The sequence below is a fragment of the Cottoperca gobio genome, chromosome 13, assembly GCF_900634415.1.
Source record: "Cottoperca gobio chromosome 13, fCotGob3.1, whole genome shotgun sequence".
Taxonomy (NCBI): Eukaryota; Metazoa; Chordata; class Actinopteri; order Perciformes; family Bovichtidae; genus Cottoperca; species Cottoperca gobio.
In genome coordinates this window covers 7,434,786-7,449,302 of record NC_041367.1, presented here as the reverse complement: position 1 = coordinate 7,449,302, position 14,517 = coordinate 7,434,786, and the positions used below count along the sequence as shown (strand labels likewise).

At 42.3% G+C, this 14,517-nt stretch overlaps 1 protein-coding gene across 3 annotated transcripts in view; it reads left to right on the top strand.

Moving 5' to 3' along the window:
- arap1 (ArfGAP with RhoGAP domain, ankyrin repeat and PH domain 1) overlaps window positions 1–14,517 on the top strand; it is a 42,598-nt gene that overhangs the window by 23,142 nt on the left and 4,939 nt on the right. For all 3 annotated transcript variants that reach the window (XM_029445758.1, XM_029445757.1, XM_029445759.1), the window contains 18 exons: window positions 4,451–4,625; window positions 5,076–5,210; window positions 5,499–5,634; window positions 5,833–5,935; window positions 6,706–6,898; window positions 7,044–7,089; window positions 7,230–7,393; window positions 8,566–8,778; window positions 9,725–9,830; window positions 9,922–10,069; window positions 10,263–10,346; window positions 10,525–10,599; window positions 10,747–10,864; window positions 11,473–11,586; window positions 11,668–11,813; window positions 11,900–11,982; window positions 12,437–12,496; window positions 14,445–14,508. In XM_029445758.1, the coding sequence (XP_029301618.1) occupies window positions 4,451–4,625; window positions 5,076–5,210; window positions 5,499–5,634; window positions 5,833–5,935; window positions 6,706–6,898; window positions 7,044–7,089; window positions 7,230–7,393; window positions 8,566–8,778; window positions 9,725–9,830; window positions 9,922–10,069; window positions 10,263–10,346; window positions 10,525–10,599; window positions 10,747–10,864; window positions 11,473–11,586; window positions 11,668–11,813; window positions 11,900–11,982; window positions 12,437–12,496; window positions 14,445–14,508 (2,163 nt within the window). The remainder of the gene's footprint in view (window positions 1–4,450; window positions 4,626–5,075; window positions 5,211–5,498; window positions 5,635–5,832; window positions 5,936–6,705; window positions 6,899–7,043; window positions 7,090–7,229; window positions 7,394–8,565; window positions 8,779–9,724; window positions 9,831–9,921; window positions 10,070–10,262; window positions 10,347–10,524; window positions 10,600–10,746; window positions 10,865–11,472; window positions 11,587–11,667; window positions 11,814–11,899; window positions 11,983–12,436; window positions 12,497–14,444; window positions 14,509–14,517) is intronic.

The window sequence follows — 14,517 nt, the reverse complement described above, 5'->3', positions numbered from 1 at the left end:
AAAGTATTTTGTGTGTTTTTGTAAATTATTTCCGTAGGGAATGTGAGTTTTAGTGAAGGTAGGTTAGTGTGTGTGTGTGTGTGTGTGTGTGTGTGTGTGTGTGTGTGTGTGTGTGTAGGGGCATAGTTTTGTCTTGAGACTATAAGGATTGCTGTACTGTTGCTCTGTCAGTGAGCACATTAGAGTTATTGTGTGTATGGTTTTCACTAGGAGTGGGCTGAGAGACATTAACATGCATATTAATGTGTGTGTAGGCATGTTTCTGTGCCATTTTTGGTGTGTGTGTGTGTGTGTGTGTGTGTCCATGTGCTCTCTGATGATAGGCTCACCTCTGTCAATGGACATCATTGTCTCTCTCACTCTACCCCCCTCCTCCTTTGTGTCCCCTCTCTCTTTTTGTCCCTCTCTTTTAGGTACTTTAGCTATTGATGCTTTCCACAGCCTTTCATTCATGAGTTGGGTTTCATATCCTCATGCAACAACACAGTGTTTATGTTTTTTATGAGGAATTATTCAAAAATGTGTTGTTTCTTTTATACCCAGGACATATATATTGTATAGTATTGTTTGACAGCCTGTCCTTCATGGTGTCTTATTATATTGCACTTATATTTTAACCTTTCTCAAGGCCTTTTAATTGACTTGTCAAAATTCCTTTTATGCGTTTGTGAGAAAGCGAAGAAGCCAAAGAGCACTGGGTCGAGCATAGAAGATGATTGACAGAGAAATGCACAGCATGGCATGGATGTTTTTTAACACAGAGGGAAGAGTAATCCCAGTCGTGTTGAGCTTGTGTTTGTTGTGTCTATGTTGACTGAGTGCTGGTGACAATCTGCATGTTATTGCTATTTATTATAGCAAACAGACACAGCTGAGAGGCAGTAGTAAAAACTCTTTATGGGCTTGTTTTTGTGCTTTTATAGTTTTGGAAAGTGGCTTCCATAGGAGAAGAGCTCCATCTCTCTTTCTGTCTACTCCCTCCTGTTGCTCTTACTTACTTGTCTCATTTTACTTCCAATTTCCAACTGAGTCCTCTCACACTTTAGGATTTTAGATCATAAACCCTTTTCAATTATACAGTGAGATGGGGTCGGCTATCCCAGTTATATTTTGCCTTTCTTTCTGTTTTTCCTCTATGCCATATTCAATCTTCTCTTCCCCTTCTTCATCTGTCTGGCTTTACACCTCCAATTCCTTATCCATCTCCCTCCCTTGCCATGGTGAGGTAACGACGGAGCATATGTGGATAACTTCTCATTCTCATCTGGATTTAATATGTAGATGGCGTACACACACACACACACACACACACGTATAAATGTGTGTTTCTGGTTGGACGTTCAGTATTTGCACTAATGGACAAAGTCAGATGCACGTGTGTGTCTGCACATAGCAGGTCTGAGTGTATCGTGTCCAGTTTGTAGCCAAGTACAATCAGTCTCTGATTAATGTGCCCCACTAAAATGCTTTCATCTTCCTTTCACAATATTTTTCTTTCTTCTTTGCGTCTCATCTCGTTCTGTTCCTTCGATTCTGTCCCATATAACTGCAGAGGCCAGATGGAAGCCTGTGTTTTCAGACACACCCAGATAAAATCTCTGTCTCTTTCTTTCTCTCTCTCCTGGGAAATTGGGAAAGATTCTTGAATTCCCTTCTCTTCTCTCTTTCTTTCTTTGTATGTGTGTGTGTCTGTGTGTGTGTGTTATTACATTACTCCCTGTTTCATAGGCAGCAGATGTTTGAGGGCGTGAGGTCTTCAAACATCCATTTCCTTGTTGTCGTTTGTTCTGATTGGTGCACTTCTCTTGGTCAGAATGCAGATGGTTGGTTGTTGATTCATTGCAGGGCACTGACCTACATACAGCATGGCTTTCACATGTATGAGGGTGTATTTTATTTTACTGGCACACACACACACACACACACAGTTATGTGGTTCAGGAATGTGTCCTCACAAAACGTCACACTGTACTAGTCTGTAGCAAGGTGCTGTGGTCACATTTCAGTGTATGTTGGCTAATGTAAAATAGGAGTCAACAAATGGGAAGCCATTAGCCCCAGTGACGCAGAGCGAGCTCAACCCACATTTTTATTTGTAGAATTTGCATGAAGGTGAAGCAAAAGACTAGAATAATGCAGGAGAAATACAGTCAACTGTGTCTCTGGAAAAGGAAAAGAGAGTTTGGTGCCAAGTCTAAGCAGAACAAGGTGAAGATACAAAATGTCTATCAAACCCTCCCCAGAGATCTGCACACATGGTTTTTCATTGATCCAGTTTTCTAGGATGGTGCTGCAAACATGCTCTCGTGGACCTGTCCTACTGTTTCATGTTGTTGGTATTCAGACTCTGAATTAAACCTTTTGAACTGGCTCACCTTCCTTTCACTGTCACCTCTACTCTAGTTGGACCTGTTTTTCCTCTTCAGCCCTCATTTACTGTAATTACTCCTATTTCAAAGTTGTAAAATGGAAGACTATGTTTAATCACTGTTTTTCTGCTACAACATAATGTGTTCAGCTGTGTTGAAACACAACAATCATTCACAGTCAGTAGAAGCAAACAGAAAGCTGGGCTCTCACATGTACCTGCCAAGATAAAGCAGATTTAATCTCAGCTATGTTTGTAAACACTGTCCAATACCTGACGTGAGTCAAATTATGTTTAATTTAAATGCTTTAATGTATGATTTAGACAAAAGTATTGAAAGATGACAAAAAGACAATGGTTATTATATTTGAATCTAAACTCTCAACATGCACAACTCTAGTACCTCCAGACCCTACTGTATATCTGACGTGGCACTGATATGATCCACATGATGAGACTGTGTGTGTGTGTGTGTGTGTGTGTGTGTGTGTGTGTGTGTGTGTGTGTGTGTGTGTGTGTGTGTGTGTGTGTGTGTGTGTGTGTGTGTGTCTTGTGCAATTTGAATCTTTTTTAATTGGTTTGTTTGTCTCTGTGTGAGTAGAGGCTTAACATGACTTAAATAGAGGAGGGGTTCTGTCTGTGTGGGACAGAGTGCTGTGGAATTTCTCAATCAAATCCAAAAGAGCTTATTGGTTTTAACACAAGACTGACAGACTGACATACAGACGTGTATGTGTGCATGGGTGCGTGTGTAATTGCATAAGTCTGAGTTGAGTTAGTCAGCTGTAAAAACCTTTTTCCTATTGTGCTTCTTTCTTTTACATTTAAATGTACAATATTTGGACAAAATGTCATTCAAAAACTCTCTTGGTCAGATATATCCTATTCTTTTCCTTGGTTGTCATGTACAGAAATCTGTATTTGTTTGAAATTATTTGGTTTAAAACCAAATAATTTCAATGTTTTCTACTGGTAACTCCAAAGATATACTGTATAATAATAATAATAATAATAATGATAATAATAATAATAATAAAAAAATAAAAAAACATCAAATATAACACTTCAATACAGCTGAAATACATGACACATATTATAATGTAAAATCTATCTCCCACACAAAGAACAGCAAAAGTTTATCAGCCCAGTCATCCTTTCATCTGCTCTTAGATCAGTGCTCACTTCACCTGTGCTTTGCTGAAATGAAGCTAAAAGGTCATGGGGCCTTACAGACTAATCACTTGCTTTGTTATTAAATGTGCATACGGTGGATTTAGAGTGGACTTCGCATTTGAAATTAAAAATGATAAACACTTGAGAACACTACGTTGGTAGTTTTATCATAGTAATAACCTCCACAGGTCCCATAAATCCCCAAATAATGACTTGAGTTTTTTTATTGACAGTACAGTATATTTGTTTTTCAGCAATAACAAAGAGGGACATCTTCATTAACTTGCAGTGTTGACAGATACTGGCCCAAAAGCAATCAAAAAGCTCACGTATTGTTGGTTGTTGAGGATCGGCAGGGCCTGTTCCAGGTTATAACCTACGCGCACAGGCACACGCACACGCACACGCACACTGACTTTGAACTCAGCTGTTTCCTAGCTGACAGAGGGTCACATGGCACGATTAAAGCTGGGTCAGCAGCTGCAGGACCAGATTACAAAAGTCATCAGTTTAGTATCATTCGTACTCATTTCTATATTTTTTTTATCTATTTCTTTCTCTGCCACGCTGTATCCCTTTCCCACCCTGTTGCTTTTCCCGTCCCAACTACACCGGGGTTTAATAGTATTGCAATAGTGTGTCTTTATTTGAACTCACCCGGTTGTAGGTAAACTGTCCCATTTTGTACATTTTGATGGGAAAAGCAAACTTGTGCTATAATTATTTGCTTTTCACCGAACCCAAATAGTATCTTCACATATAATATTTGATATATCGGGTCTGATGGCAACATTCATGAAAGGCTGGAGGTCATTGCAAAAGCAACACATCATTGTCTCCATTTGTACATGATTTATTTATTTAATGGTGTTATGATGTTCTCTTCCTCTCTCCTCTCCGTCTCCCTAGGCTCTTTGTATAAATGTGCAGGGCAGTGATGTGTTGGAGACGTTGAGCCTGATTTTCTGCGGTGCAGATGTAAATTGTTCAACTGGTATGGCAAGTTGTCCCTCTGCTCTTTCCCTGGCCAACGCACACTCGCAACCCTTACAGGCTGAGCTCATTAGCCGCAATCTCAACACAGGTACAGTGTCACACCTTTGTTTTTAATTCATCAAATTATTAATCAATGATGGGTGACAGATATACTAATGTGGTTGGATCCATGACTTAAAAACAATACAATAAAATAATGTAGTAGTGATTATATTGTACTGAAAGTATAAACATATAGTTCTGTTATCAGAACGATTGTAACTTTATATGTGCTGTGAGCCTGATATGATTATACTGTCTGGCTCTGTGACAATAACACGGTCAAAATGATTGTGTGGAGAATTGAAAGCATATTTCTCACACGCTCTTTGATGTGCCACAATCGTTCCTGTCATACCCAGGAGTGTTTGGGCTGTATAACATTATCCACTTATCTTTACCAGATGCACTTAGACTCCAGGTGACGACAGATGTTCTTACACGTACATGTTTTTACTTTTACTTACTTTATGTTGGTTGTTTGTTTGCTCTCCTGCAGAGCTACCACGGTCAGAGGTGGGCGGAGACATGGAGGCGAGACATTACTTGCCAGCACCTTGTGTGTCTCACAATGGCTTCCTGTTCAAGACTGCATCCATGGGTCGGGCTATCACAGAGCACAAGGCCAGAGAGGGTATTCTCAAAGACCATGCAACACTTACATTTACTTACACTCCACCTCACAGAGTCAATCGGCGACACAATTCATTAAACATACAAAACTATAAGGGTCAAGATCAAATGTCCCACTTGTGTGCCCTGTGAGTCGGATCCGCTACAAAAATCTAATACATTCTTCCATTAAGTTACATGAAACTTGGGACAGTAGTTTACAAACAGACCGCAAACATGGTGTACTATTTGTATTGTTATGATTCTTAATATTATGTTTGGTAAATCTTTATTCTTCCCTCCTATGTAGAGTTCAGTCGTCGCTGGTGCACGTTGAACGATGGCACCTACAGCTACTATGAGAGTGACAAGAACTCGAACCCTAACGGAGCTCTGAAGGCTTCAGAGATCGTGTGTTTGGCTGTCGACGCGCCTGAGAGACACGGGTACACACACATACACACACACACACTGATCCGTTCCCCCTTTCATTTCACTGTCTGTATTAAATGACCTATTACTAAAAACAAACTTAAATAATATACATAGCTAAAACTGAATCTGCGTTGAGTGAAATAAACCAAATGCATGTCGAACATGAACATAGTGTTTCTTCCCTCCTAACCTCTCGTTCTAACCCTCAGGTATGTTCACACCTTTGAACTTTACTCGGAGTCAGAGCGTCTCTATCTGTTTGGCACTGATGACCCAGACAGCCACAAGGAATGGGTCAAGTCTATTGCCAAGGTAACCACCAAATACACACTGGGGTCTAGACACGCATCCTTTTACTTTCTCCCCTCAGGCTGGGGAAGACTAGTTGCTTTTGTAGTGACATTGCAGAGCTCTGATATGGTGTATATAAGGTGCTGCCTAGTGTTCATGACAGGGCTGGCTAATGCTGACTTGTTTCCTGTGCCGCTTAATGTCCTTCAGAACAGCACTCGTCACAGATAATATAATAGATACTGATACATGATGATGTGAAATAAGGCACCAGTTACTTTGACCTTCTGCTCTGCTGAAACTGCTGAAAGCCAGTCTATGCGTAACGCTGAAGCGGATGCAGCAAAGTGTGTGTGTACTCAAAATTCTGTAATTATTGTAAATAAAAAAAATCGGAGAGTTAAACTCAATCACCGATCGTGCATCACCTGGAAATTGAAACGATAGGGACGACGCTGGGTTGAATAAATAAAGACAAATTGCATCTATTCTTGGCTTTTTCTGTTTAACTGAGTATTACAAGAAACATAAATGCCAAGATGGTAGATGGACAGCACATCCATGGCTCCTGCATGTCTAGCCACAGAGACACATTTTCTTGCAATCCTCCCACCATTAAAGTATTGCACAGGAGCTTTGACCTTTCTCACAATTGAATTAGTATTGGTTTTCACAGAGAGGTTCAGTAATGCACAGACTGAAGTGGTTAAATCATCATCAAAAGAGAAGAGAAACAATGATTGATGTGCAATGTATTACAAAGCCATAATGTCCACCTTTTTTATTTGTAGAGCTTAATCCCGGCCCCTGCCGAGCCGCTACTGAGGTTGGCTTTTGAGCGGATTGGGCGGCTGAAGTGTAAAGACGGCTTGAACCTACAAACATCCAAGGTTGGCTGGTTTGCTCTGGTGGGCTCCACACTTCACGCCTACCTGGAGGACAGCCAGGGAGAGGAGATCCACCTCCGCAAACTGAATGAACTCTGTGAGTGAGACGCATAACGACCTGTGCATGGGATACACACACAAACTGCACTTTCATGGCATACGTACTGTAATCTGAATACAGTAGTTTAAAGCTCAGATATACTGTGACTAATATACGAGTACTCTGCGTTTGTGTTTTACAGCGATTCAACAAGACAATGAGGTGCTGGTTCTGGTGGAGAAGGGCAGGTGAGAGGGTTGCAGATTATTTGTTACAGTGGTGATCTATAGTCAGGTAGTATAGTAATGTGTATCTTTTTAAAATGTAATCTTTATTGCAACCGTAACCCCTTCCCTTCTCCCCTCTGTCCACCCCTCTCTTTATTCAGAACTCTGTACATAGAGGGAGAGAGGAAGTTGGATTTTGCCGGCTGGTGTGGGGCCATCCAGACGGCAGCGGGGAGTGGAGGAGACACACTGAGCCAGCAGCAGCTGACAGAGACAGACATACCTGTCGTAGTACACAGCTGCATCGGCTACATCACGCAGTGCGGTGAGAGACACACAGAGATTTACACAGACAGGGACACTAATGCATTTAAAGAGTCACAGCTTTCCCTGTGTGTGTGTGTGTGTGTGTGTGTCCTGTGTGTGTGTCTGTGTGTGTCTGTGTGTTTCTCCCTCGTTGCTTTTTTCTTCCCTCTCTTCATCCTTTTTTCTTCCTCTCATCTCCACCAGCTGACGTGCCTTATTTCACTTGGACTAGTTTCTGTCTCCTTTCTGTCAACCCCTGTTCTCTCCCTTTGATCTCCTCTAACTCCTACATTCAGTGTGTGTGTGGGGGAGGCTTTATTTTGCTGATATCCTCTACTCAGGGATGTTAATCTCTCTGGTCAGCTTTCCGGGAAACAAGGGCAGAACTGTCCTCGTTTTCGCCTTCATGTACTGGTAGTGGTCATGACACAACATTTGACGTAACCATCCTTTTATGTTGTCATCACAAAGCCATATAAAGGAAGTGTAGGCCCTTGACCTGAAACTTCTGGTCCTGACAAGTGATCAAAATCTGTCACAAAGTAACTGCGTTGTGATCAGGGGTCAGTTGAGAAATTTGACACACTTGGTTGAAACTGAATTTTAGTCACGACTCAATGTTACCAAACATACAGAAGAAGAACAGCACCAGAAGCTCTTTAGTGGAAATAACTTGCAAAGCTCTAATTTAACATGAAATGACACTCAGTGGATGAGATTGTAAGCGTGTTGCTGTTCTGGCCCGACCACCAGTGAAGTCACAGCAGATATTTTGCTGAGTTGCCATTTTCTGACTGACTAATGATGGATTGCACATTCTTAGACGTCATTGTTCGGGAACGAGCTTTAAAGTGTCAGCCTTTCGAGAACAATGCAGCAGCAGCATTTCTGCCATATTTCATAAAACAATCTTTAGAATTTGACAGCACCTAAATATATAATAAACACACATTCTGTCCTCATAACTAATCTCTAATGGTGCATCCATATGAGTTATTGGTCCTCTTAATACCCTATATCCAAAATAAGTCTAGTTTTGAGGTGGTATGCCCTGTGTTTCACACTTTAGACAATGGCGTTTTAAAAAAATTATTCTTTATCATGAGTTCAGTTGACATTTCTGAATCTATACTGTACTTTCTGTTTAACATTAACATTATGTTCTCCGTGTGTTTTTGTTTTTTTTTCCAGGCTTGACCTCTGAGGGGATATACCGTAAGAGTGGCGTGAACTCCCGCGTGGCAGCGCTGTGCGAGAGATTCCGCCGTGACGCACGCAGTCTTCGTCTGAGGGAAGGAGAGCACCAGGTGGACGATGTTTCCAACACACTCAAACGCTTCTTCAGGGAGTTAGAAGAGGGACTGTTCACGTCAGAGGATACCAGCACCTGGCTCAGTGCTGCTGGTAAGAGTCACAAGGCTGTTGTTGTGCCCTGCTGTATAGTCGAGGTGTAATATGAGGATGGGTCAGTTAACCCAAATCCACTTGCGTCTAGTCGTATCCAGCCATACAATTTAGTTTTATATTTATTTTATCAGGTTCGGAGATAACTAGGATAAATGTCCTAGTTTTTCAGGATAATCCACAGTCCTCGCTGTGGACTGTTTTAACAGTTTAGGGACTATTTTCTACTAATGAAGTAGTCCCGACAGACTTATTATATTATGTTGTATCACCTGATTATAATAGAAGTGTGCCAGAGTCGCTGCAGCTGTGTGTCAGGTGTCATCTTGTGAGGAGAACTCCTACAAATTGCGTACCATTTTCCATAACCTGAGCTTGTTTGCATGTGAGATCACAAGCAAATATGGCCTTTGTTCTAGCACAGTAAACCTTTATCGCTGTATCTGTCTACATTTACATCTCTACCCCCATTCACTAATCATTTGTTCTCTCTCTCTCTCTCTGTCTCTGTCTCTCTGTCTCTCTGTCTGTCTGTCTGTCTGTCTGTCTGTCTGTCTGTCTGTCTGTCTGTCTGTCTGTCTGTCTGTCTGTCTCTCTGTCTCTCTTCTCTCTCTGTCTCTCTCTCTCTGTCTCTCTCTCTCTCTCTCTCTCTCTCTCTCTCTCTCTCTCTCTCTCTCTCTCTCTCTGTCTCTCTGTCTGTCTGTCTGTCTCTCTGTCTCTCTTCTCTCTCTGTCTCTCTCTCTCTCTCTCTCTCTCTCTCTCTCTCTCTCTCTCTCTCTCTCTCTCTCTCTCTCTCTCTCCATTTTGTTCTCTTACGCACTCATTCTGTGCTTTCCATCTTTGCCTTGTACACTTCCTGACACTCTCTGTGATCCTGCTTCTTTTTATATTTCCCTGTATTCATCATTTTCTCTCTTCCTTCCCCTCTCTCTGTCTCTTACTCCAGCCATTCAGGAAGAAAGCAAGAAAATCTCCCAGTACCAGCTGCTGTTCAACAGACTGCCTCGAGTCAACAAGGCTACACTACAAGCCCTTATCAACCACCTCTATTGGTAAGAAACACACGCTCATTGAAATCCTCTCGTATCTCTATGCATGTCTGTGTGCACATACCCATGTGTGTTTTCCCCGCATGTGTTCCAGCGTGCAGCGTTTTTCTGAGCTGAACCAGATGAACCTCCATAACTTGGCCATAGTGTTCGGTCCCACACTCTTCCAGACCGACGGGAAGGACTTCACTGCTGGCCGCGCCATAGAGGACCTCATACAGCACTACACACTCATCTTTGAGGTACGACTCAGTGCTCACTGTTAGACAGAGGGATGACAGGAGGGCAACACGGTTTGTCCTCTAAGCTGATTCATTTAGCTCAAGTGATGACATCAGAAAACGGCAAACGCATAACTCTAAAAGGGTGAGCGGTCAAAGAACATATTGGCTGCAAGTTGTTTGTGTGAGTGAATGTGTTCATACTTGTTTTCAGGTGGATGAACAGCAGCTAAAGAAGCAGCTGGATGAGATCACTGTTATCATCCAAGTGAGAGAGAAACTCAACACAAAGTTTCCTGTGAGTCACACACACACACTTACACTAAACACTCTGCCGTGTTGCACGCGTATATGCATGCACATGTACGCTGCAGTTGGACATCTATGCATGCCGTTGTTTAGTATCCTAATACTGTTATCTTTCTGTTTGACCTTTTGTGTGTGCGTGTGTGTGTTTGGCCGACCGGACACTTCAGAGTACTGAACCAGGAGGGCACTTCATCTGTACAGTGTACCTCGAGGAGAAGGACAAAGGAGAGCAACATGTCAAGGTGACCTGGACTTCACCAAATGACGCTTGATGATGCTTTACATTTCACATATTTGGCATCTTCTCTCGTGGGGTGTACAATGAGTGCCGCAGGAAAACTTCTGAGGAGAGTAAAACTCTGGAGTAACTGAGTTACATCTTCCGACAGATCCCTGGTTCCATGACAGCAGCAGAACTGACCTGTGAGGTCCTGGACCGGCGTAACATCCGGGTTAAAGACAAAGACTACTGGAACTGCTGGGAGATCAGTGACAAGGAGGAAATGGGTGAGAACAATGGGAAGACAAAAAAATAATCCTTTTGTGGTTTTCGCTTTTGATGCAGATGTTTTTGACCATGACCATGATTTTTGTATGACTCTTGGTGGTTAGGAGAGAATCATGGGTTTACATTATAAAATGAACATTAAATATTTATTTTAAATGGCCCACGGCGAACCAAAAACAATGACGCAGAGCTTGTGAAGTGCTCTCCACTCAACCTGCAGCATGACCTACTCAAAGTGACACAAAACCTCCAGAGGCAAGACTATCATTCTCATTAATGTGACTGCGTGTCGTGGATTGTTTTGAGCCTGCTATGTAGGCCATCAGGTTACCCACAGGGAAGCCTGTAGGTGTCTTATCAAATGCCAGTAAAGCTTGACTAATGGGGAAGATTTCCCATCAAGCCAACCTGCTAATTACAGGAGTTGATGGAGTTACGAGAAGAGAAAGAGGAAACTCTGTCTGCCACGTCACGGATGTCACTTTTTGAGTTTGGTATGTGGGCGTAAAAGCACAGACTGCTTGCCAGTAAGGTAAAGAAACATCACTGTATGCCAAATCTGCTTTCCATTTTCACCCCGTGCTGTGTGTCGCTGTGCTTCCCTCAGAACGTCCCCTGCACTATCAGGAGCGAGTCTTATCAATCCTTCACTCCTTTGGCACCGACTCCCATCTGCTTATCAAGAAACACGTCGCTATGGAGGCGATGATGGTGTACCTGGGTAAACACACGAACCAACTGCCAACAAAAGCATTCTCTCCAACTCACTGAATTCTTCGTAACCTCTCATTCTGCCCTTCAGCCAGTAAAGTGGATGCATCCAAACACGGGATGATGAAGTTCAGAGAGGAGCGAAGCATCTTGGGAATGGGACTGTCTTCTGGAAATTTCCACGACCGATATTTCATCCTCAATTCCAGCTCTCTCAGAATGTACAAGGAAGTCAGAGTAAGTGTGACAGATTTGCTCTTGCTTTTTTTTGTTGTCACAGCTTTTCACAGGCTCATCACTGTTTCTGCCTCTCTGTCTGTCAGAGTAACCGTCCAGAACGCGATTGGCCAGTGAAAAACCTAAAGATGTACATGGGTATTAAGAAGAAACTTCGTCCTCCTACATGGTGAGCACATGCAGCGTGGCACTGTGAGGTCACTTCCTGTCCCACTCACGACTACTGAAAGGAGAGAGCTGTACAACATATACCAATCTACCAATCTTATCTTATATAGAGACTTGATTTTTATTATCTTGTTTGATTATACCTGCTTTTATTATTTGAAACTATTGTCTTTATTACCTTTTTATTATTTTAAAGAACTACTGTCTCACACTCAACATGCGAATTGAAGCACTTTTCCGTTGCCTCTCTTACTCTTGGGCATAATCAATGGCTACATTTAATTAATTAATTTCCCAATTTCGGATACATTGCCTCATCTGGAATAACTCAATAGGACTTGTGAACAGAGTGACCACTAGAGGGCAGACTGAGCACATGAATCATAAGCACTGGGGCATTAATAATTATACTGAGCTAATTTCATCTTCTGTCTCTTTCGTCTGTGTGTTTCTAGTTGGGGATTGACAGTCGTGTATGAGTGTAAGAAACAAGAGAAGCAAGAGAGACAGCAGTGGTGAGTAGCTGTCCAGCGCTGTGTGTAGCGTAGTGATGTCAACCTTTTATATGCAAGACCCAGCTGTCCTCTCGGAGCAATCACTTGCTCAGGCCAGTCCTGCTCATGTTGTCAGCATACATGGTTTATTCTAAGCTTTTCACTTTCATTTGTCAGTACGCCCTACACCCTAATGTCACTCCGTATGGAGAAATGTCTTTTCCTGCCTGTACTACTTAAAGCATCCTTCTATACTACAACGCTACTATATCTATTTGCAGAAGTAAGCAGCCTTCAGTGCAAACCTGTGTTTGCAGGCTTTCAGTTTTTCCTTAGTAGCAATATAATCACATCCTTGATATGCATGTAAATATGGAAACAGGTCAGATCCCTGCGTGAGAGTTTGTAGAAGGATGCATATGAAAGGTCAGCTCCACCCAGAAGGGAAACACACGAGTAGACTTGTAAGCATGTCTTTATTCTTATCCGCTCACATACACATCCCTCATGTGTGCATGCTCTATGCATGTCCGTGTGTTACAGTGGGGCTCTGCTCCGTCAACAGCAGTAGTCTTCAGCACTGTTGTCATGGGAGTGCTATTCTCGACACGCTGTAGGCAGTATCATCTCTTGGTTACGCTCCATCGCCATGTCGCTCACAGCAAAACAAAACGCATACCTGAGAGGAAGAAACGGAGAGAGAGGGAGGGACTGTGGAAGAGAGATAAAGAAGTCAGGGGGAGGCAGTGGAAAGTAGAGTCAAAGTGTCACGCTCAAGGGGAGAAACGATATCCTAAGTAGGGAATTTAGCATTTAGCAGGAGAGTTGTTAGACAGAAAGTGGAAACACTAATGAATGAGGAGGAGCCCATGTGGCTCTCTCACCTATCCACCTGCTTTTAATGTGGCTTAGTTTTATCCTGTTATTACTTCCATCCCCTCAAAAATCTTGTTCATTTTATCAGCATATTCTTGCGGCCACCATACTTAAGCTACTCCAATATTCAGTATATATTATGTCAATGTAATTCTGTGTTTTTATGGAAACACATGATGATAAATGAGGAGTATTTATTCTCCTGCAGCTGATAATGTTCTAGATTAACAGTTAAGTGGATAGAAAGCAGTTGATTGCATAGGAAGTAAATGTATTGTCGAACATTACTGAATCCTGCGCTGTAGGTATGCGTGCCAGAATAAAGTGACTGTCCTGTTTTGAATCCAAACAAGCACTAATGAGCTCTTTTGGCCCTAATGATGCAAACTGTAGAGGAGCTCTGCGTGCGTGTGTGTGCGTGTGAGGTGTGTTGGCATGTGTGCCTAATCTCTTGACTGTAGCTAAATTTATGTCTGTCATGCGCACTATACAGGATCTTTTTTTTAGTCTGAGTCAGTGTTTTGTTGTGTCTCAGAGGAGAGCATTTGAATAATTGTTGTAGTCTAAATATGTGCTCATAACAATAATAATTGCAGAATAATAGTCTATTTATCCAGCACCACAGCACCAGTGATGTCTCGGAGGGCTTTGTGACGGCAAACTGAGAGGCATAGCACGCACACGCACACACACACACACACACACACACACAGACACAGAGAGAGACATCACAGAGACTCAAATACTCTTCATGATACCAAGCACTGAAGGTCCTAATCAGTGTTTTTCTTTGTTGGGAGTTTAAATTAGGAATCCTACTTGGTGTTTACGCTCGTGGCACTACCAGCAGGGCCCATAAGAGAGGATATGTCAACTTATGTTATTATCTTTGACTACCTCTCTCTTTCTTTTGGCTCTTTCTCCGAATTTTCCTCAGTCTCTGTATGTCTCTCTGACTTCTTCTCTCCCCAGACCACATGCACACACACACACACACACACACACACACACACACACACACACACACACACACACACACACACACACACACACAGTCTCCATCACTTCATCACACCTCTATTTTTATTTGCAGGTATCTCTGCTGTAACACCCAGTCAGAAATGAGGGAGTGGTATGCTACTTTTCTCAGTATCCAGGTGCGATCT